We start from the raw sequence: 21,231 nt of genomic DNA, 5'->3' as shown, positions 1-21,231 counted from the left end.
AGTGCGAAAGCCCGGTAGGCGAAGTATGCAGACGCATCACATGAATGATCTCGACCGATCGTGTTTCCAAGACATCTGCAACTTGTCTCAGGCCTCTATTGGTATGCTGTCTCGTACTAGCTACACTTGAAATAAACGCAGTAATGAGCAGATAAGCAGCTATCTACCCACGTGTCAGAACTAGAGGTCATATCAGCATCTGACGGAGGCGTATTAACAAAAGGTCCTCGCATACTGGGGTGCTGGTTACAAGTTTGAGGCAATCACCAATGAATATATGTGGATATGCCACAGACAAACACGTCGTACGATCTTGTTGCGAATGTAATTGCTTGCACCTGGAGTGCTAGAATCTCAGCGTTTTGCGGCAAAAGACATCTCCCGGGCTTTCGATTTCAGACTCTAGGAAACCTACACACGCCTCCACGCTTGGAGATACAAGTAGTCCAGAGCAGTTACGCGACTGTATACAGTGATTCTCCGTCTACAGACAGGGTGTTGCAGTCAGACACGGTCCATGCAGGAGGGAGGAGAAGATGCAACAAATATTAACGAAAAAGGAGACAAGTGAGATCTCTCGGTCATTGAGGCGAGTTCGCATTTAGTCGGTTCCTTAACCAAAGTGCCATCCCACGCAAGCCCTCTGGCCTTGCATATATTATGCCCAATTCATTCTGGCTCACCTTCTCAGCCAGCTTCACCAAAGACACTACGCTCAGAGCTGTAGCAACGTCCAGTCCATCCCTCATACTAAAGCGTCATCTCACATCAGTGCCATACCGAGACATATGCAGTTTGCCTGGAAAGTATGCTACATGCTATTGTTTCAGACAGAGGTTAAGCGCTGGGACGATTGTGCCTAAACAGCACAATACGACAGCTTTGATGGCTAAGTTTGGTGCTGACCGCGAGTCAGACTGGGTGATCTACAGTACGTTGCCTGATGCTTTCGTGCGAAGCCCTGGGGTAGAGAACTACGGCTACGAAAGTGACGTTACCATCCATGTATATGCTGTGCATTGTATGTACTGTGGTCAATCGTATGAATCTAGCCTGTTCATCGATGGAATAGGGTTGCTTGTTTGACACTAACATCCAGTGCTGTCTGCGCTCTGTTCTTTTGATAGAGTAATATGATTCTTCCTATCCAGGGTTCTGAGACGGCGACCAAGGTGTAAACACACTACGCCGCATTTGGCCAAGCTCGAGCCTCAAGAAGCCCCTTACTTTGCCGCACGGGCGTGGTGCCGTTGCGCGCCGAACATCCCAGCCCGCAAGCCATCGCCGCCGTCGAATCAAACAATTCTTATTTCAACCTGCGTCACACAACCAGCACAATTCACGTTCCGCACAACACGCCTCCATTCCAGAAATTCACATATGTAGATCGAAACGACCCGTTGGCGTTTGGGGGGAAACACGAACCCGAACCGACGGTATGGCTAGACTTCCCAACTCCCTGGACACGAGCCTGTCGTGTAATTACATTCCAGCATGATTCTCATCTGCCCACATCAGGCCAGACAATAAACCTCGATCCAATTTGCGACGGCTTGCAGTAGCCTGTGCCTTACGGATGGCGGCGGTAGTCACACCCATGGTACATCGTACTATGTACTGATGTACTATTTCGCAAAATGCTCCGCAAGCAGTCATTCCACGGACTTCAGATCGCATTGGTATCCGTGACGGCTACTCTTCTGTTGTCCCGGTCGACCCTGCAGGAAACTCAGTTACTTGGCCTCCTCTTTGCGTTGAATGGCTTGCATAATGTCGGCAGACTGTAATTGCGAATCAATTGCGCGCCGCAATATACTATGTATGCTCTAGGCGTAATCGCTCAGCTTGACACCACAAGCTAATGATTGGCCTCGCCACTCGTATATTTTGGACGGGACACTATCACTGTAATACTTACCGACCGACCGCCTGGAGGATGATCGACGGCATGCATGTTAACGTGCGTTCCACGTAAAGACACCAGGCGCAACTTGATTGCACGGCATTTTTAGACCTCTGTCAACACTGCAGCATACCGCACAGGCTTTAACTGTAATGACAGCCGCAGAAAGGAATGCCATGCAGCGCCGTATTACACGCTCCCGCTTTAGGCCAGGGCGCTTCACTTACGTGTTTATTCACTGTATGTTCCACGCTGATTGGCTGACGGCCTCGTGTGTCCAACGCTAGGGCACGAGAGAGTCATCTGGTTCGCCGAAGCCCGCTAAAGGATCAATTAGCAATTGAGGCCAATCCCCACCCCGACCCATCTGGATTGTGGGTATGATCGTCAGTCGATATCTGAAGATTGTCTTCCACGTTATAACACTGGCTGCTAGCCCTTACACTGCATCTACAGCTTCTTCTCGAATGCCTTCTGCCGTATAACCATCCACGGCTCAGTCGGTCGTTGTCTCATCGGTCGTATTTGCTGGCCTTCAACGGCCGTCCGATCATTCTGTGCCTATCTCCTACTTTGACTTCTTTCATTGACTCCACCTCTCCACCTAACTCAACTTACGATGGAGCGATTAAACTCACTGACAAGTAAAAATGAGAGCCAGAAGGATACCGACATGATTACCATCCATGATACAGCTTCGTCCACGAATACTGAGCTATTCGACATACCTACCGACGAAGGCACGAAAGATGATACACCGAAAGGTGCTAAGTTTATTGCCGTTCTGGGAACCATCATGCTCTGCATCTTCCTCTCAGCTCTCGAGATGACCGTGATTGCAACCGCAGTCCCCGCAATAACTGCCCACTTCATGTCACTGGACGACGTAGGCTGGTACGGATCTGCGTCATTCCTTACCCAGGCCACCTTTCAAGCGACCTGGGGCAAGGCATACAGTACGTTTGACCTCAAATGGACTCTCATAACTGCCATTGCTGTCTTCGAGATGGGCAACCTGATATCTGGATTGGCTCCAAACTCACCTACTGTCATTCTGGGACGCGCAATAGCTGGGATTGGAGGCTCAGGAACGATCGGAGGTGCCTTTATCTGCATTGCATTTGTCACAACTGAAAGAATGAAGGTCATGTGCATTGGCATCATGGGTGCAACTTTCAGCGTCGCGAGTGTTGTTGGTCCTCTCCTAGGCGGAATCCTTACAACTCATGCCTCGTGGCGGTGGACTTTCCTTTTCAATGTTCCTATTGGAATCGTCACAGTCCTTTCTCTTTTCTTTGTATTTGATACACCACAAGCTCACAAGAATTCCCGCCAACCATTTCAAGGGTTTCGCTTCCTTCTCGACATGAACCTTCCAGGCACGTTGATGATGACTGCCGCAGGCACTTGTCTCATGCTAGCCATGCAATGGGGGGGCGTATCTTACGCTTGGAACGACTCTCGAGTCATCGGAATGCTAGTTGTTTCTGGGCTTCTGATGGTCATCTTCTTTGTCAATGAACACTTCATGGGTGAGCGAGCCCTGGCACCGCCTCGTCTTCTAAAAATCTGGCCAGTTCCTGGGAATTGCATCACCACATTCCTCATCTCTGGTGCTTACTTCCCACTCATTTACTTCCTTCCAATTCTTTTCCAATCCATTCAAGGAGTGGATGCGGAACAGTCTGGCTACCGCAATATCCCCATGATCCTCTCCACATCCTTATTCACCATCGTCGCGTCTCAATTCATTGGCCGCACCAACCTCTGGCAAGTTCCCATGATACTCGGTCCGATCCTCATGGTCATCGGCTCTGCGCTTATCAAGCTGCTCGACCTGCACTCCACTCCGGCCGAATGGATCGGCTACCAGATCGTCGTTGGTGTAGGCATCGGCATCGGTCTCCAAATCCCCATGATTGCGAACCAGAAAAGTGTCGATTTGGCAGATATTCCCAATATGATCGGCATGACGCTCTTTTTCGAGCTGACCGGCGGTGCATTCTTCCTCTCGACTGGCCAGGCAATCTTCGCGAACGGACTAATAAGTACGCTAAAGCGTGTCGCGCCACGTGTAGATCCGGTCCGCATCGTACAAAACGGTGCCGTGGGACTGCGCGAGGCATTTCCGGCGGACATCGATGCAATCTTGGAAGCATACGCAATTGGATTGAGGAATGCGTTCAGCCAAGGTCTTGCATGCGCCCTCGGAGCGACAGTTATGGGGGCAATCGTAGTCGGAACGACGATTCTGAGGAAGAAGAAAACAGACACTGCGACCACCTCTGACTTAGAAATGGATGAGGACTGTGTAAAATTAAAAAAGGGGCCGTAAAATTGGCGATAGACAAGGTGGCTACACCAAAAGGAGCTGATCATGATTGATCGAGTTGAAAAAGTGGTTAAACAGCATGATACAATATGATACCCATGGATCCCGCGCTATAGCGGAAAACAGTACTCGATGAGCACTTGACCTATCGCAAATATCGTATCAAGTAAGATACCGCGGGTGTCTACTCCCGCCTTCCACACTATGCAAACATCATCACTCACAATGCTTGTTGCACTTTCTCCTCCCTCACGAGTTCTTCACGGTCCACCTCTCATCATCTCTCTCAGGAATCATTCTATTATCCCTCAAAAAGCGCACAAAGTGCGTCCATGTTTCATCCTTCGGCAACTCCTTATCCTGCCAGAGGATTTTGTGTGCCTGAACTACAGTGCCAATGTACACCTTACTCGGATGATGCTTAGCCAGCGGCCACAGATCCACCATGCGCTGCGCGTCAGACACCAGGAGCGCAGCAAAGTCGTCCCATAGCACCTCAGCTAGCACGCGTAGTCGACCGTTGTAGCCGGCCTCTATGTGCAGGCGTAGAATGTCGTGTGCGGCCGGGGCCGTCCAAGTGGTGTCAATGGCGAGGATACTAGGCCCGCACTCACAATCCGGTTCGTTTGTGTTTGGCTGCATGAAGCTTTGCACGCTACACGAGTCGGCGACGAGGAAGCAGTCTGTACGGAGCGAGGGGTGGAAGTCTGATGACGCCGTGAGAGCTTGGAAGTGTCTGTGGTGCCATTAGATGGAATCTCGACGGGCAAAAAGGTTTATCAGAAGCATTAGGGAATGCGACGTACTCTTTGGTCTTGCTGAAGTCACACTCTTGCTCCAACGTCTTCTTCATTGGCTGTAGGTGCCGTGCATCTTCCCATTGGATCACACAGTGATGCTTTACTTGCTGCAGATCGGAGTTCATCGCAGCCTTGTAGAATTTGCACTGGAAGTCGCCCCATTGCTCATCGGTTTCAGTCTCTTTAGCGTTCATGCGATACAACACGAACCCCATCCTTCGAGGCCTTTCTGGGGCTGCGTGCTGGACGTCAGCAATCCACTTTGTCCCATATGTCTCTTCCTGACCGCATAGTTCACGCCTTACACTGGCACGGTTTTTTTCGACGGACTTCCCTTTCTTGGTGAACCACTCTTTGGTCGCTGTGCGGCGCAACTCTGCGTCATTGAACTCGGTGAGTGTGTTGAGATAACGAAAACGTTTCAAGAATGCTGTATGAAAGACATCAACGTCAAATTGTGCGCTGATGGGCTTAGCTCCCTTAGAATCAAAATGAGGAGGCACAGATGGTTGTTTTATGCCGTCGAATCCTTGAGTGGGCATGGTAAACGCAGTGTCTGCTTGGATCAAGATGTGTACGACATTGTTGTGCATTTTGGCCTGTCTCGATAGGTGTACTATGGGTTTGGCTGTCGTTTCGGGCTTCTGGTTGGCGATGCGGCGCATGATGTCAGCCCATAGAGATACAGCGCGTGCATGGATCCATGAGTGTGCTTTCGCAGGCATGTATGTGAAGAGGTCTGATATGTACTCAGCCCATAGCTTTGCGACACGAGGGGGTCCGTCAGTATCGTTTTCTCTGACTTGTTCCAGCGCAGAGTCAAACTCGGAGTAGTGCGCGTAAATTGCATTATATGTCTCTCGCCTATTCAATAAGCTTACATTACCGTTTATATAGAGGAATGTGTTGACGACCATGGACATCTGCTGGCGAGCGAGCCTGAATTGACTCTGTTTGTTTAAACCCATCGTTTCCCAACGAGAGTCAGAAACAGGGGCAACTCCAGCCCAGAGTCGTGCCTTCAACGCCGCGATAGGCTTCTCGACGAAAGTGCAGCGAGCGCTCTGATCGTCCGCCGAGGAAGGTTTCCGCGGGAGACATTCCTTTCGAGCCAGCTCGTTGGCGCTTGAAGTTAGCTTCTGACTCAGTGATGTAGCGCTTGCCCAGGAAGAATACGGAGTACATAAAAGCTTTACATCTTCTGCAGACAACAGTCGTGACCTGCTCTGCTGACCCGTGGGCAGGCGGCCGTGCTGGCAGAATTGCACAAAGTCGGCAACAACGTGAGTCGGGATATCGGCGTCCATGGCATAAATCTTTTGCTCATCTTCCGAAGAGTCGTCTAGGAGATAGTCCATTCCAGTGGCCATAAATGCAGAGTCCAGCGGACGTACCACCTGCAGAGGACTGATGACCATCCTGGTTCAATGCCAAAGGTGTTATTTTCTGGTCGTAAAACGTAGTGATCGCGCTAAAAGGATTCATACAGGCGCAGAGCGTAGTATTAAGAAGCTTGCAACGACTTGGTCTTTTGCCACAGTCGTAATCCATTCCTCTCTTACCACTATCGTATTACATTCCTCTCTTGCCACTATCACATTACATTCCTCTCTTGCCACTGTCGTAACCCGTTCCTTCGTAGGCAACGGCAGCTCTGACGCGACAAGTGAACTAGGTGGTGTACGTGCCTTGGTGTATTGGCACATTAGTACATCAGGTTTCTATCTGCTAAATCAGGTTTTTATCTTTCAAATCAGGTTTTTGATTGTAAAATCAGGTTTCTATCTGGTTCGGTAGATGAGCAAGCCAGGAGGGAGAATAATGCTATGGATGAGGTACTCTATATGCGGTTAGTTCTATATCATCCATGCTAGATTTGGTTAGATGGATTTGGATCCGTTAGATTTCGTAACATTTGACTCTCTAGCGTTTCTCTATTTCTACACACGCGTGCTTACCTAGTCCTAGAGGTTGAATTATGCCTCTCTACCTCTATATAACAGTCTACATGTTATAATATTCATACGGACTGATAGAGTATCTTAGATTAATAAGTCTAACATATTTTCAAGCTCTAAACTCCTATATCCTATCTAAATAAGAGGGTTTAATTATGAAGGGAGAGAGAGAGAGAGAGAGAGAGAGAGAGAGAGAGAGAGGATTCTCTATAAATCTAAATATATCTTTCATTAATACTATAAAAAATTTGTTCATTTTAAGTATAGTTAGAAGAATCCATATCAGCTTATCTCTTGGTACATGGCCGTATCACAGCCTACACATCGTCAGCAGCGCAAAACCTCGTCGAGATAGTCAAGACACATAATGAACGTTCTGTTGCCAGCCACGATCCTTCTTATCGTTTTACTAGACGACGCGACGTCAAACCGGAAAGTTTGGCAGAATAGCGATAAACTTAAGCCATGCTTCGTGATGAAGTCCAGAAAGAATCGTAGATCCAAGCATCAGTCTGACGGTATGAAATGACTAATCCTCCAAAGCTTTCACAATCTTCTCGAAGACTCCAATGCCCAAGCGCCCAAGACCAGTGCCAATACCGACAGCGGAAGCACCAACACTTCGCATGCGCTTGTAACCTTCCGCGTCCTCTACACCTCCGACACCAATGATTTGAATACTATTTAGGGTCGGATGGTTGCGAAGAAATTGTTGTAAACTGAAGACATTTCCGAGCGCCAGAGGGTGTAGCGCTGAACCAGCGAGGCCACCAAGACCGGAAGGAAGAGAATGATCCCAGCTCTGTGTATCGGACGTTGGTGACAGTACGGGCACATAAGAGCCATCCTTTTTGGACGGTTCACTTTTAGGGCAGAGCAGCATGGACGATCCGAGAGTATTAGTGCTGGTGAGAAAGGAGATAGAGCAGGGATCCATAGAACCAAGCGCTGTGATCAAGGTATCAAACTGGCCCGCATAGGTGTAAGGAGGAAGTTTTAGGCCGATTGGAATGGATACGGATGCATTCGACTTTGATATTGCTGATAAATATGGTATAAGGGCGGATATGGAGTATGCTGGAGGAGGTTTATTGGGAATGTTTGGGCAGCTGAGATTGACCTCCATGAAAAGAGGCATCGATACTTGTTGCGCCGTGTTTGCAATCCTCTCAAGACACACTTCGACATCCGAAGCAGTCCCTGTCACAGAAACAATGAACGGTTTGTCTCTACGAAGCGAAGAGTCAGATTTGGCGACTTCGGATATCTGTTTAATGAAAGAAAGATATTCACTCAATCGGAGTGGACTGTAGCCCAGATTGTTCACACTGGCCGTTTGTTCAGAAGGCAGATTTTCGGCCTCAGGATTTTGGTGAGATTCTTGAGTCACCGGATTGAAGAATGCGTATCTATGAATCGCATCGTCGTGCGCAAATCCTTGCAGCATCGCCGTGCGTGTTGTGACAGCTCCTGTGTAAGGACATCGGTATAGGGCAAGGAGATCTTCATATGTGGTAGCCCATGGATTAGCCGAGTTGAGAAGAGGCGGTTCAATTTTCATCTTGCAGCGACGTGAGAGAAGGGTAGAAGTAGTTCTTGACTTTCAAGCGATATACACAATGATTACTCTGCAGAGAATGATGAGAACTGTCGGCCGAGGTCCGGGGTCGAAATCATGACTGCTTGGGTTTGTCTGAGTTCTGCGCAGACCCAGTATGAAATATACCTGGACGACCCCCTCAACCCAGCCATAATATTGGTGCTAGTGGGATCGGAGCTCCGACTGAGGGTCAACTTCCGTCCTGTTCGTTCAGATAAGACTCCCATTGACCAAGTGAGTACAGGACTGAAGAGATACAGCGGAGGGGCACTGCCGCGCGCGAGGCCTTGTGGCTGGTAAGGTCCAGAGAGAAAGAGACTATGAGGGAGAGAAGATGTGCGAAGATAAGAAGGGGAGGACTGAAATGATGGACTTTATGCTTAACGTTAGTTGTTCATCACGAGTTTGAGAAAATAGCAAGAAAAGACCTGTAAGCCTTCGGACAAGTATAGCTCCAAAAATACTCCGTGTGTTGCACATAAGCCATATATTCTGTGCGATCTAATCGTAGTAGACATTATCATTATGTACAGGTTCGTGATCTAAGGGTGGTGGGATTACGCCCATCAGGTATGCATGATGACATCGAGGTGTATCGTTTTCAATAAGTCATCCCGTATCAAAAGCGGTCATCTATTGGTACTCGATAAGACCCGGGCCAAAGACTGTGTTCTGAGCAACCTGAGTAGCATTGGCAAATGTCTGGTTGGAGCTGACGACAGCAGCAACGGTGAGACCATCTGAGAAAGATTGGGCGATGGCAGGGAAGGCGGCAGAGAAAGTAGTTTTGCCATCCTCTGTCTTAGCGTTCTCAATAGCAACGACTACGGGAAGGCTCTGACCAGTGATATAGGCTAGAACATTGCCGCTGGCGATTGTTCCATCAACAGAGTAGTAAGCTGTCTGGACGTCCTCGGAAGGAGCCTTGACGACGTTCAAGGGAGGGAAGGACTTGACAGCCGAAGTAACGGCAGCATATTCTGGCGGGCAAGTACCATTGACGATGAACTGGAGGACGGCGGACAAAGCGAACTCAGGGGTAGTTGGGGAGAGGAAGGGGGCAGCAGATGGGAGCTTGCCGCGGAGGGTACGGAACCATCCAGTTTGCTGTGCCTCCTGCTCCTCAATGGAACCGATGAGTGGGATCAGAGCTGGCCCTTGAGCACCTCCGTTAGTACCAGCGAGGTACTGAACGGCAGGAAGGACACCGAGAACAACATCAGTGAATGTGTTGGCAAGCTTTATAGCGCTCTGGAAGGAGTTGACCGGAAAGTTATACTCGCAAGCCCCGACGGTCGGCTTGCCAGCGTTCTTGAGGATGGCGTTGGCACCGAGGGCGTGAAGCTCTTCTTGGGCCCTTATGCGTCTGATTGCTTGAGTGACGAAGTAGCGATCCTCCTCCGTAGCCTCGTATCCAGGCACGTTTTCAGTGATGTTGTGGTATAGCTCAGTAAAGTAAGCAACCTCAAATATCTCATTGGCAGCAATAAGCTGGAGCGACGTGACTACACCATCGGAGAGCTCAGTTGGGAGGGGCGTATTTGGAAGAGGACCTCCTGCTTGCTTTTGAATGGTGGCAATGGCGTCGTTGCTTGGACTGGGAAAGCCATTGGACAGTGGAAAATTGAATGGCGCCGCGGCAGCAGAGGCCACAAGGGCAGCGACAGTGAATGACTTCATAATGATATGGGCACTGCTTTGAGACTGGAACTGATTCAAAGAGACTGATGCTGAGGAGTATATTGACGTGCGGCTGGCAAGATTGCTTGAAAGGAGCAGCTCCCAAGGGCGGGTCTGCACACCCTTTGTACTCTGTACATCGTAGATCCCGTTGACCGAGCCAAAGAGACAGGACAGCTAGGGAACGACGGGTATCATCAGCATTGCTCTTTTCAGCTTGTGCGTCCTGGCGGCGATGTCGAATACTGTGATAATGATGCTAGAAAGGGTCTAGCGCTGGAGAGAGCTCCACTGCTTTAAAGCTCTTTGGCGGCTCCACAGCGAGCTCTGTAAGCTGTATGAAGCGTTCAGCTCCAGATGCGGTAAAGACCCATCTGATCAGAGCAGCATTGAAGCCAATGGAAGATCATCGTTCGGCAATGGGCGCATCCGTAGGTTATCCTAATCGAATATGACAACATCTTGATGCCAAATCAGAAATTCGCCGTTTGCCAGGGACGAATCCCATCCTGTGACCTGAGCACAATGCGATTTCCGGCACCGCGCGACCAATTAGAATAATTGGAAAGTAGTTCAACCGGTCCTTGACTTCCATTAGAACGAGAGAGCGAAAGTCATCATTAAGCCCCTATATCTATCTCATCACGCCTGGTATCTGTTTCGCGGGAACCATCGAGATTCCTACCTGGCGCCGCGACATCCAAGGACGCAAATACCACGTTATGAAAGGAGTTGTGATATGCAAGGACCCTGGAAGTGGTGTAGTGCTGCGGTCCAACGAACTAATTCAAGAGTGTCTTTTGGCGGCTCCAGAGTAGGTATAGGATTCGATGGGTGCGGAGACAGTGCGGAGACGCATCTTCGGTCTTGACGAAAGCTTTCTTTTCCGCAATGTTGACGTCAAAATCGGTATAGTATGCTCTACTTCGCCTCTGGCTAATATGGCTTCGGCCTAGGAAAAGACTCTGCTCGGAAAGCCGTAGTACTGAGGAACGCGTACTTTATTGGTGCTGTACAATGCATCGTAATTATGCTAGAGGGTTCCAGTAGATAGGCCATTAAACACATACATATCCTCTAGATGAAGTCAAAGTCATTCGCTGGGTGTGCCAAATCTCGATGCGGTTTCGACAACTTGAACCACAAGTCCCGGTACCCTCCATAGCTAGGCTTATTATTAGTGGGTTAGTCTTGCGAATGCTTTGGGGAAGGTCTGGGGCAGCCTTGAGATGATCTGTAATTACTCTATAGCCCTAGCCTGCCGCGACTTGCCCGCCCCCGTACCATCACGGCGCCGGGCAACGCTAATGAAATTGTGAAGGTCGGAGATGAGATGAAAATCATTGGGTCATTCAGTCTTTTTCAGCGAGCTACGTCCATGTTCATTTCAATGATCAAAACATGACGTAAGATGAGCCGCAATGGGTAGCGGTCGACTGCGAACCGAGTCACAAGCTATGTGGTTGAAATATTGCTCAGCAGTTGGTGCCGCGCTTAGCGCGTTTTCTAAGTCGCGTTTTCTCTCCTAACACCTAATCATCCCTCTGAAGACTCGTTATGCTTATGTCAACATCTATTACTCGACGAGCGTCTGCGAATGGTCCCAGCATCATAGAACAATAGGTACTCGCTCGCAGTTTCCGGATTATTCCAGAGCTTATACCCCATTGATCTACTTCACATCGCGGTCTCTAGTACAACAGCAACAGGGTCAATATCCGGAACAAAGGCCCATTCCGCTTGACGGTATATTCAGCAGCTCGCAGACTTGACCAGATACTCATCTTCGTCCGTACGTACTGACCTAATGTTACCTCGTTAGCGCACATGGTGGGTAGATAGCTCATACATCGGTATACCGCCTAACTAACTTCAAATTGGACAATTCTTGTAAAATGACTGGGGTTGCTGTCTCCATCCATGCAGATGTGATTACCCGAAGCCGTCGTGACTCGATCCAGCAACCTAATCAACGTCTTCATATGATTCTTATCATGGCCGAATTCAGTCTCTACCGCATGATATTTAAGCTTAACGTCGGCCATCCGCCGTATCGCCTATGCACTCTGCGGTCGAGCGATCAATTCGCTATAAAATCTATTCACCTCGTTGCTATCAACACCCCCTACGTAGCTAGGCATAATGAAATGAAAAGTCCCAAGCCAAAAAGATTGATGAAGAATCAGTTCTACATGCCCTGTGGTTGAACGATTGAACCCACAACGTTCTGCCGCCCTATTTTTCAGTGACCAAGATTCATCCTCGAGAAGGAGCCGGTAGTTTAATGTTTCAACCACTCAGCCCTCTGAACTGTAGTGATGACAGAGTACATTTCAGGAGTTATCAAGAGCTGGTCGATATTGGCTGAGGTCACTTCGCGTTAGCAGTGACGAAATCAACATAGTAACGTTGTATTATAGTGCTGCTTGTATAGACACGACAGTACAAGGGACAAACACAGGGGGTGTACCACAAAAGTGGATACAATAATGGTGGAACAGAAAAAGTCTTAACCTGTACTGTTCCATGCCTGCAGACACGACTCGCCGAACAATGATCCAGGATTATGCATCGAGAAAATTTATAGCGACAGTCAGGTGAACGCTCTACGTGGTTCGCCCTTGCGTATAAGAAGCTATGAGCGAGCTGACGCAGTCACAACGTACAATTCTACGCTCACACTCACGGGTGAAGATCATGAAATGCGTAGCTACGGTTTCTCTATTATATATATGCATTGCGTACAATCCAGGGAGCTAAGGCTTGTAGGGTATGAGATTTACTTTAGGATTCGTTCCTGGTAGAGATTTTCTTCCATTCTGTTTGCAATACTGTATATCCCGTCGCGCCTCGACAAACTGAAAGGCATTCTCTTTCTTGAGTTGCGCAAATCCCTATCTACTAAAGACTCGCACCGCCCATACTGTGAACTCTATGATCCTAGTCTAGCGATGTCGCCTGATTCTGTGTTTCTAGTCTGGTCAAACACAAAGCATCGGGAGGTTACCATGTTAATATTACGTTAGAACTCGATTCGATATAAGGTGGCCCATCTAGTGTTTCGTTGTGACTACGTCTTTAATTATAGAATAAAGTAGTAGTATTATGTGAAGAAAGCATCGACTTAGCGCCCGCCTAGCCGCTCCATAAGAGGTTAGTTCAAGAATCACAATCCGGATGAATCTATGGTCCGTGTAATTACCCTTGTGTCTCAATTAGTTGGTCCCTCGCTTGTACCACTATTCAACGAGCAGGTATCATTGTAGAGCAGCGGAGTGGAAGCATGTTGATGCTGTTCGTCCGAGCATGTGTAAAACAAAATTTATATGTTAAGGCAATGTGAACATGGGTTGAAGGTTGCTGGACTGGTTGCGCAGTGCAAGATCGACCGTCCGCGGCTGTGCAAGCCGATGGATCTCCCCGCCACGCCGCGTACTTCATTCACATGTACGTCTCCGAAGTCCGCCTCGTAATCTCCTTCCTACTCAACAACAGCAAACTCCTTGACCTCTTTCATTCCTCAATCTAGATTGTGAGCATACCCAAGACTGTGAGCAAATAAGACGCACAATAGCATAATGGCGCAGCCGCTTTCCTCTCGTCCCTCTTCGCCCTCTGTGGCGAGCACAATGGGCGACGACGACGACGCAGACATGATCAACACCCCTCCACCCAGCGAGCCGGATACCTTCCCAGATTATATCCACGTCGACATGGGTAATTCCAGAGACGAGGTATCCGACCAAGCGCAGGAGTCAACAGCTTCCATACCTTCGACCCCACCCTTTGAAGATGCTATCATGACACACGACGATGAGCCACTGCCTCCATACACCGTGTCCGAAGCCTCTCCTGGCGCATCTCTTTACGCAGCATCTCCCCGTCCCATCTCCACAAGTCCAATAACTCAACACTACGACCCCGACAAGAAGGAGAACTCTTCTTCTTTCATTGTCCCAGGGACATACCCCACCGCCCCCACAGACCCGATTCCTGACCCCCCAGAAGAAGAGATTCCATACACAGAGCCCCATAACACCGATCAGAATCCTTTCATCGCCGCCGCCACCGCGGCTGTCGGCCTATCTACGCTTCTCGCCATCTTCACCGCTCGAACACTGTATACGGGCGCGCAAGCTGCATCGTCGAGTCTATACACAAACTTCCAGTCAGACCTGCGTGGTGCGCATGGTGATATTCAGGCTGCGATGGCAGATTTGGCTACCGCGGTTGCTGGTGCACGAAGAGAGATAGGGACTGCGAGGGAGAGCGTGTTCCGTGAGGTAGGGCAGGTGAGCAGTGAAGTTGGTGGTATCGTCAGGGATACAGAAGCGACAATGAGAAGGGATGTCGAAGCGGTGGTACAAGACCTAGGGAGAGTGAGAGGAGAGCTACAGAACGTAGTGCGGGAAGTCGGTGGCGGAGCGGTAGGGGACTTGAGAAGGACCTGGGGAGATGTACTTGGTGTCTTGAGGGATGTAAGGGACGCGCAGTTTCGGTAAGCTGACAGAGTCGCTAAATGGCGAGCACTTCGGGCGGGATTTCTGTAAACAGGATTCGGTGCATGTAAACGGGCAGGGCGTTAGAGTCATTGGAACAGGAGTAGCAGTCATGTCAGCGTTTGGGTATTAATGACGCTTTGGGCCACCTAATCCATTGTTCTTTAAGACACTTGTATCCACTGATCCAACTTCACATTTTTAATAATGGTCGAAAAGCCCTTTGATCTAGCCTTGAAAGCCTTGTCTCTTTGCTTCGGTGAGACGTCTCGGTCATTATTCATCTTTTTGCTATCGGGATCATCACCTTTGGGATACTCGACATGGAAGACTGGCTTCCCGTGCTCTATGAAAGGGACGAACATATCTACATCGTCAAATTCGACACATTGCTCTTGAACACAGTACTCGACATCACGGACGACCGTGGGCACAATATCGCCCGCGTTCTTCAAACCACATGCTAGACCTCGCGCATGAGCTTCTTGTGCCAAGAAACGAACATAGTCAATCGCATCCGCCTTTGACAATTTCAGTCCATTCTTGTTATCGTACGCGTCGACATTGTCAGGGTCTACCCCATCGAATCCTTTCGCACGTGCCAAGTCGATCCGAGCACGCATAATGTCGCGGATCTTTCCAGAGCTCGTTTGTACCCACTTCTCTCCCTCCCAATCGTCCATTTTGCAGCCCAGGTCACATTTGGGGAAATGTGCAGCATCTGGGCGCCAGTCTTCGTAAGTGCCGGCGGAGAAGTAGGCAATCACTTTGCGCCCGAGCGCGTGTAGGTGAGCGACTTTTGCGGCGTCATTGTCAAATAGATCAATGATGTAGACCGAATGATGAGAGATGCTTGGGTCGATGCGTAGAGTAGTGTTTAGGATGTAGTTCCAGGTCGTCCCAGGTGTAGGTTGCCAGATAGGACGTGGTGGTAGAGGGGGTGGATTCATAATACTAGGTCTACGTATATAAAGAAGCTGGAAGCTGCAGGAAAGGTTGTTGTCTTGAACATGTCGAAGGTTGCCACAGTGCCGTGAGACAGTGACGTTGAAGCTTCCGAGGTCGAGCTCCTGTAGAAGAGGGAGGGGCTGGGTAGTTTGGGGCACGATCCAGCGCACACGGTGAACCGTGAGGATAGCTCCGACTCCGACGTCAGGCGCTGCCCCGCCCTACCAAAATATGGAATAGAGGGGCACTTGATCTTCACCAAAACATCGACACATAACCACTACGATACACTCCAACATGTTCAAGAAAGAGTAGGCAAGCTCAACCATGTCACGACCAAGGCTGACGGTCACATAGCATCTCCGCGGGCTCCAAGTCCAAAGTAAAGTCCTCCGCACAGCGCGCCATACGCCAGAAAGTCTTGGACACATACCCAGCTCTTGAACCATATATCGACGATATACTGCCCAAGAAAGAGCAATTAGACTTGGTGAAGCTCCCTGACCGTTGCTCTCTGTACACACTTGGCCCGCGCCCTCTCTTCTTCCAACATATGGACGATGCGCTCCTCCCACACCTTACTCTCGTGCACAAATACCCACAGTGTTTCTCTAAGCTCCGTATCGACCGTGGCGCTATCCGCTTCGTACTGTCAGGTGCCTCGCTGATGGTTCCGGGTCTAACATCTCCTGGTGGACGATTACCGGGTGAGGCGGTCGCGGACGGTGGTTCGGATTTCAGGTACGGCAAGGAGGAGCTGGACGAGGGAGACGTCGTGGTGATTGAGGCGGAGGGGAAAGAAACGGCTTGTTTTGTGGGTCAGCTCGCAATGGGAACGGCCGATATGAAGACGAAGAAAAAGGGCCAGGCTTGTAGAGCAGGTCATTACCTAGGGGATGGATTGTGGAACCTGGGTTTGGATTGAAACAAAGCTGTGTACAGCGAGTGTAAGGAAGGGGACGGCCGTGGAAATGGAGAAGTGCAGAAGAGATACAAAGAAGTCTCAAGACCAACATATACGGCAGAGGCGCGCATGGAGCATGAGCATCCAAGGATGTCAAGTCCGCCCGGTCGTCGTACCATTGGCTTGACACCTTATATGGATTGGAAGCTATGAACGCTTCTACTAGCAGAGTCCCACAAAGTGGTCTGGACCTGCGACGTCTACTGCGGCTTATTACCACCATTATCTAACGAGTGGCCCGTCTTCTTGACCGCGTCTTGATATGTTTTCGTACTTTCACACTTCTTTAGCCATTTGTTCACATTTGACCATGTCTTCCCCTTCGTTCCCAGCTCTCTAGTGAGGACAAATCTCGCGCTGAATGCAGTCATAATGTCTGCGCCAGTGACTGTATTACCGACTAGGAAGTCACCAGAGTTCTTTCCCAGCTCTCCTTCCAGCCAGTCGAAGTCCCGTACTACGTTGATAGAAAGATTCTCCAGCAGCTTGTCAAATCCGCCAGACTCCTTGACAGCTGGAGGACTCATCCACGTTGCGTAGGTGATGCTCAGGGCATGTAGCAGAATCTGCCCTTCCGCAGCATGTATCCACTGCAATACATCCGGATACTTGGGATCATCGTTCGCGGGGATGATGCGGTGGTCCGGATCGTACTTCGAAGCAAGATATTCGACGATAGCGCCGGACTCATAGACAATATTGTCTCCATCACGGATGACAGGAGCTTTACCAAGCGGACTACCAGACTCGGTTTTGAACGTGGGTGGTGCCTTATTGTTTTCTCGCCAATAGAACTTGGTCTCGTAAGGAATCTTAAGTTCCTCGAGGAGCCAAGCGATCCGGATGGAGCGTGAGGCTTGAAGAAAGTAGAGAGTGATAGGCGCCATTTTTGGAGATTTCGTTTGAAAGTTCGTGGTGTCAATTGAGTAAAGGAGAGGTCAGATATAGCCCACTATTCACCTACGTTTTATATGACTGAGCATTCTCCGTCAAGCCGAAGAGCTAGACGTCATTGGTCAGGTCGGCGCGGGGAATAGCTACGATTAGTCCTGTATGGCTTCTAACGATACATACGGGAATCCTGCGAAGCATTGGGCCCTAGAACATCAGTTTTTACAAATGAAGTAATGTTCCGGATCCTGCATCAGCAATCCATGGTCAAAAACGAACAAGAAACAACAAGCCTTGGCAGCAACCAATGCGAATACGACAAAAGACTCGCTGTCCCGTCAGCATAGTAGGGACATATGAACCAACTGACCCCGTGTGCAAAATGGGCCTGGTGGTCGCGTATGAAATATTCATAGTTCTTTGATTTCGACGGTACGCTACGTAACAGCCTACGTTGCTGCATTGGCTGCGACCTCGTCGTCAGGCCATTAGTTTGTGCTTGGAGGTATAGCTGATCGTGAGGATTTGGTTCGTAGTCAGAAAGTCCATCCACCACATAGTATGAATTTCTCTGTTGGATATAGTTCGGTATTTTCTATAACTCTAGATCTTAGATGAAATTGATGTGTGCTAGCAACAGGTTGTTACTCACTCCTACGGTAATACTTCGGTCCAACTAGCTCCACCTCAGTGATTCCAACTGCTTCGAAATGTTACCTTGCATATGTCGCCTGGGTTGCAACAAGAACATCTTTGGTAACAGATATTGTGCAACGGACTTGCAAAAGAACGTTCTCAAACAGTACCATTCCATATTAACATAAGCCATCATGGTAATCCCAGTCGACAACTTCTGCAATATCCCAACTAACAAAAACCCCACCAGGCTTCCCAAGCAACCTCAAAGAAGCGCCTCGCGCTCGCAATGATCAACTTCCTCAACACCTCTGCGACCGACGGTACCATAGATAGCGAAGACGTAGAGTCAATCGAGATTGCCACCAACTGTATCGCCGAAGCCTTCAAGGTCGATGCCTCCGACACAAAGGCCATGGCCGACGCCCTCGGCGGCCAGAATCTCCTCTCCATATACTCTGTCTATGAGAAACTCAAGGGGCGCAGCACACCCAGCACTGAGGGTCCAAGCAGTGCGACGGAAGCACGACCGGCAACACCACAGACCAGCGCGACAGGCGCAGGAGGGAAGGAGGAGGCCGAAAAGCTCAAAGGTCAGGGCAACGCGGCAATGCAGAAGAAGGATTACAAGTCAGCAATCGAGTTCTACACTAAGGCGCTGGATTTGACTCCGCTGAACCCTATTTACCTTTCCAATCGTGCTGCGGCGTACAGTGGATCGCAGATGCACGAAGAGGCAAAGCAAGATGCCGAGATGGCGGTCGCTGCGGATCCGAAGTACACAAAGGCTTGGAGCAGACTTGGACTTGCGAAGTATGCGCTTGGTGATGCTAAAGGCAGTATGGAGGCCTACAAGGCAGGTATCGACGCCGAGGGTAGCGGAGGCAGTGATGCCATGAAGAGAGGCTACGAGACAGCAAAGAGAAAGTATGAAGAAGAGGCCGGAGATGTCGGGGCTCCAGATGCATCAAGAGGCATGCCGGGTGGCGGAGCTGGTAGTATGCCAGATCTTTCTGCGCTGGCTGGAATGTTTGGCGGAGGCGGAGGTGCAGGTGCAGGTGGCATGCCCGATCTTGGCGCATTGATGAACAATCCAATGATGAGGCAGATGGCCCAGAACCTGATGAGCAACCCAGATGCGATGAACAACCTGATGAGCAACCCGAGACTAAGAGAGATGGCCGAGAACTTCTCAGGAGGCGGTGGTGGCCAAGGGGTAAATAATGGCGGACAGGGAGGTGGCATGCCTGATCTTTCGAGTCTGATGAACGATCCGAGTATTGCTGAGATGTAAGTACATATATCGGCTAGACATTCAGACTTTATACTAACACTCCGGTAGGGCGCGCAACTTCATGGGGTCTGGAGCTGGTGGAGCAGGCAGAGGAGCCCCTGGAGGTGGTCAATAATTGCCTCTATTGTTAGCAACAGCCTTTAGCGTACGTGCCATGTGTAGCATTATTCTGCTATAGAAGTACCATGGGATGGGTAACATTGGATCATTAGTGCTACGTGCCTTAAGGACTTGGGAGAAAGCCAGACCTTTAACATAACAAGCCGCGTCCGTAGTACACGATCGTGTGTTTCCCTAAACGTAATCCATGAAACTCCGCGCCGGTAAATGCATTACAAAGTTCCATTGCCCCATACACCCCTGTGCCACCAATCTTCCGACTCCTATGCTCCTCTGAGATCTGGTACTTCACCGTCGGTTGGTGTGCTGGTAACCACAGTGCGCCACCAAGGCTGCTTCCCCTTAATCTCCAGTTTCTTTGAGGGTGCTACATCCTCCTCAAGGACCCTCCACAAGCCCTCTAGGCCATCTGCAGCGACTCCCATGTCTTGCCTATTGCGCATCATACGCATCAAGTCAGCTTCCTGCATATTTTCCAACACAAGCTCCTTGCGCATCCACTCCTCAAATCGCTTCTTCTCGAGGTCGTCAAACTCAATCTTCAGCTCCTCGGACTCTTGTAGCGCCCAATGCTGTTGACGACGAAGAAGATGGAAAAGCTGATCGGCTGGCATTGCGAGCTCTTCTGGAGTGAAGTGGATGTCATTGGGGAAGATACGGCCAACGCCGCTGGGTGTGCTTGGATCCGCGTAGTATTGAACATTGTTGAGGGCGTGATTCGGATCAGGGTGCATTGGATTGGACATGCCTGGGGATGAAGGTGGTGGGGAGTCATTTTTATCACCGTTGTTTTTGTTGAAGATGAGTTTGAGGCGCTGGTAGGTCTTGCCAACGTTGGACGAGTGGTGTTTGGGGACGGGATCTGATGGGCGGAGGGCTTCAGTCTCATGGACGGTGCGCATATGCTTTGCTAACGCATCGGAGCGGGTGAACGAACGATCGCACTCTGGACATATATCAGTGGGGCACATGACTGTGTTCACGTATCGTCTTACCAGGTAATGTGCAGAAGAAGGGTTTCTCTCGGGTATGGCTCCGCATATGAGCGCGCAATGCGTACCCACTGGCATGTGGTATACCTTTTCTGGAGCAATCTACCCATTCGCACGAGTACTTTTTCTGTCGCACTCCAATGTGGTCCTCATGAAGATGTTCCACCAACTTATCCATATTCCCGATGTCGCCGGCCTGGCAGCCGTCCCATTTGCACCAAGTTACTTGCCGCTCGTGTACGTCTTCATCACCAGGGTGGCTCGGCGAAGCAGGGACGCTGCCATCGGTATCATCTGATACCACTTCGTTCTCGTATAGATCTACTTCGGCCGGAGGGGGAGGGTCTAAGTGAGGGCGAGCTTCCCTACGTCGTTGACGTTTAGTCGGCCGTCCGCTGCCTTTGTCTGCATCGGGAGAGCGTCGAGCACTCCTCTTGGGCTTTACGTCGTCGAAGTCTTCAGAGTCGTAGGAGGAAAGCGGCTCGTCAAGGGATGATAGTTGTGAAGTTGGAGAGAGAGGTGAGCCAGCAGAAGACATGATGGGTGTACGGTATGGATTATGTGTATGAAGTGCTGTCGTGTTGGTTGGTTGTCGACCAACGACTCTGAGGAGT

General features: G+C 49.8%; 11 protein-coding genes across 11 annotated transcripts; 5 read left to right on the top strand and 6 right to left on the bottom strand.

The window, feature by feature from the left end:
* Nucleotides 1-2,576: 2,576 nt before the first annotated feature.
* EJ05DRAFT_434037 (putative MFS transporter) lies at nt 2,577-4,238 on the top strand (the record flags this gene model as incomplete). The annotated part of the gene is made up of 1 exon (XM_033741630.1): nt 2,577-4,238. One exon carries the CDS (start codon nt 2,577-2,579, stop codon nt 4,236-4,238), a length of 1,662 nt encoding a protein of 553 aa, XP_033604496.1.
* A 246-nt stretch (nt 4,239-4,484) lies between these two features.
* Nucleotides 4,485-6,453, bottom strand: EJ05DRAFT_496920 (uncharacterized protein; the record flags this gene model as incomplete). Its single annotated transcript, XM_033746467.1, has 2 exons — nt 4,485-4,971; nt 5,042-6,453. 2 exons carry the CDS (start codon nt 6,451-6,453, stop codon nt 4,485-4,487), a joined length of 1,899 nt encoding a protein of 632 aa, XP_033604495.1.
* A 636-nt stretch (nt 6,454-7,089) lies between these two features.
* On the top strand, nt 7,090-7,441 carry EJ05DRAFT_195061 (uncharacterized protein). Its single transcript, XM_033739697.1, has one exon. The coding sequence runs from the start codon at nt 7,149-7,151 to the stop codon at nt 7,359-7,361; it is 213 nt and encodes a 70-aa protein (XP_033604494.1). The 5' UTR covers nt 7,090-7,148; the 3' UTR covers nt 7,362-7,441.
* On the bottom strand, nt 7,197-8,640 carry EJ05DRAFT_472972 (FMN-linked oxidoreductase). Its single transcript, XM_033743289.1, has one exon. The coding sequence runs from the start codon at nt 8,552-8,554 to the stop codon at nt 7,523-7,525; it is 1,032 nt and encodes a 343-aa protein (XP_033604493.1). The 5' UTR covers nt 8,555-8,640; the 3' UTR covers nt 7,197-7,522.
* A 573-nt stretch (nt 8,641-9,213) lies between these two features.
* EJ05DRAFT_195051 (uncharacterized protein) lies at nt 9,214-10,491 on the bottom strand. The gene has a single exon (XM_033739696.1). The coding sequence runs from the start codon at nt 10,271-10,273 to the stop codon at nt 9,227-9,229; it is 1,047 nt and encodes a 348-aa protein (XP_033604492.1). The 5' UTR covers nt 10,274-10,491; the 3' UTR covers nt 9,214-9,226.
* A 3,003-nt stretch (nt 10,492-13,494) lies between these two features.
* EJ05DRAFT_195023 (uncharacterized protein) lies at nt 13,495-14,856 on the top strand. The gene has a single exon (XM_033739694.1). The coding sequence runs from the start codon at nt 13,852-13,854 to the stop codon at nt 14,773-14,775; it is 924 nt and encodes a 307-aa protein (XP_033604491.1). The 5' UTR covers nt 13,495-13,851; the 3' UTR covers nt 14,776-14,856.
* EJ05DRAFT_195030 (uncharacterized protein) lies at nt 14,856-15,812 on the bottom strand. The gene has a single exon (XM_033739695.1). It carries the CDS (start codon nt 15,720-15,722, stop codon nt 14,937-14,939), a length of 786 nt encoding a protein of 261 aa, XP_033604490.1. The 5' UTR covers nt 15,723-15,812; the 3' UTR covers nt 14,856-14,936.
* Nucleotides 15,813-16,017: 205 nt separating this feature from the next.
* Nucleotides 16,018-16,645, top strand: EJ05DRAFT_496915 (translation machinery-associated protein 20; the record flags this gene model as incomplete). The annotated part of the gene is made up of 2 exons (XM_033746466.1): nt 16,018-16,031; nt 16,078-16,645. The coding sequence occupies 2 exons, from the start codon at nt 16,018-16,020 to the stop codon at nt 16,643-16,645; spliced, it is 582 nt and encodes a 193-aa protein (XP_033604489.1).
* A 239-nt stretch (nt 16,646-16,884) lies between these two features.
* On the bottom strand, nt 16,885-17,571 carry EJ05DRAFT_496914 (thioredoxin-like protein; the record flags this gene model as incomplete). The annotated part of the gene is made up of 1 exon (XM_033746465.1): nt 16,885-17,571. The coding sequence occupies one exon, from the start codon at nt 17,569-17,571 to the stop codon at nt 16,885-16,887; it is 687 nt and encodes a 228-aa protein (XP_033604488.1).
* Nucleotides 17,572-18,405: 834 nt separating this feature from the next.
* EJ05DRAFT_482835 (small glutamine-rich tetratricopeptide repeat-containing protein A) lies at nt 18,406-19,505 on the top strand (the record flags this gene model as incomplete). The annotated part of the gene is made up of 2 exons (XM_033745210.1): nt 18,406-18,408; nt 18,462-19,505. 2 exons carry the CDS (start codon nt 18,406-18,408, stop codon nt 19,503-19,505), a joined length of 1,047 nt encoding a protein of 348 aa, XP_033604487.1.
* A 383-nt stretch (nt 19,506-19,888) lies between these two features.
* EJ05DRAFT_507630 (uncharacterized protein) lies at nt 19,889-21,205 on the bottom strand (the record flags this gene model as incomplete). Its single annotated transcript, XM_033747944.1, has 2 exons — nt 20,621-21,205; nt 19,889-20,571 (listed from the first exon to the last, which is right to left on the bottom strand). The coding sequence occupies exons 1-2, from the start codon at nt 21,153-21,155 to the stop codon at nt 19,889-19,891; spliced, it is 1,218 nt and encodes a 405-aa protein (XP_033604486.1). The 5' UTR covers nt 21,156-21,205.
* Between the last annotated feature and the right edge of the window lie 26 nt (nt 21,206-21,231).

The sequence above is a fragment of the Pseudovirgaria hyperparasitica genome (assembly GCF_010093815.1).
Source record: "Pseudovirgaria hyperparasitica strain CBS 121739 unplaced genomic scaffold EJ05scaffold_2, whole genome shotgun sequence".
In the NCBI taxonomy this organism is placed as follows: domain Eukaryota; kingdom Fungi; phylum Ascomycota; class Dothideomycetes; order Acrospermales; family Acrospermaceae; genus Pseudovirgaria; species Pseudovirgaria hyperparasitica.
Note: the sequence above shows the minus strand (reverse complement) of the source record. Positions and strands in the feature narration are given on the sequence as shown.

What these genes read in the sequence shown, in the direction of transcription:
- EJ05DRAFT_195061 (XM_033739697.1), top strand. Translation starts at nt 7,149, where the DNA reads ATGAAGGGAGAGAGAGAGAGAGAGAGAGAGAGAGAGAGAGAGAGAGGA.
- EJ05DRAFT_472972 (XM_033743289.1), bottom strand. Translation starts at nt 8,554, where the DNA reads ATGAAAATTGAACCGCCTCTTCTCAACTCGGCTAATCCATGGGCTACC.
- EJ05DRAFT_195051 (XM_033739696.1), bottom strand. Translation starts at nt 10,273, where the DNA reads ATGAAGTCATTCACTGTCGCTGCCCTTGTGGCCTCTGCTGCCGCGGCG.
- EJ05DRAFT_195023 (XM_033739694.1), top strand. Translation starts at nt 13,852, where the DNA reads ATGGCGCAGCCGCTTTCCTCTCGTCCCTCTTCGCCCTCTGTGGCGAGC.
- EJ05DRAFT_195030 (XM_033739695.1), bottom strand. Translation starts at nt 15,722, where the DNA reads ATGAATCCACCCCCTCTACCACCACGTCCTATCTGGCAACCTACACCT.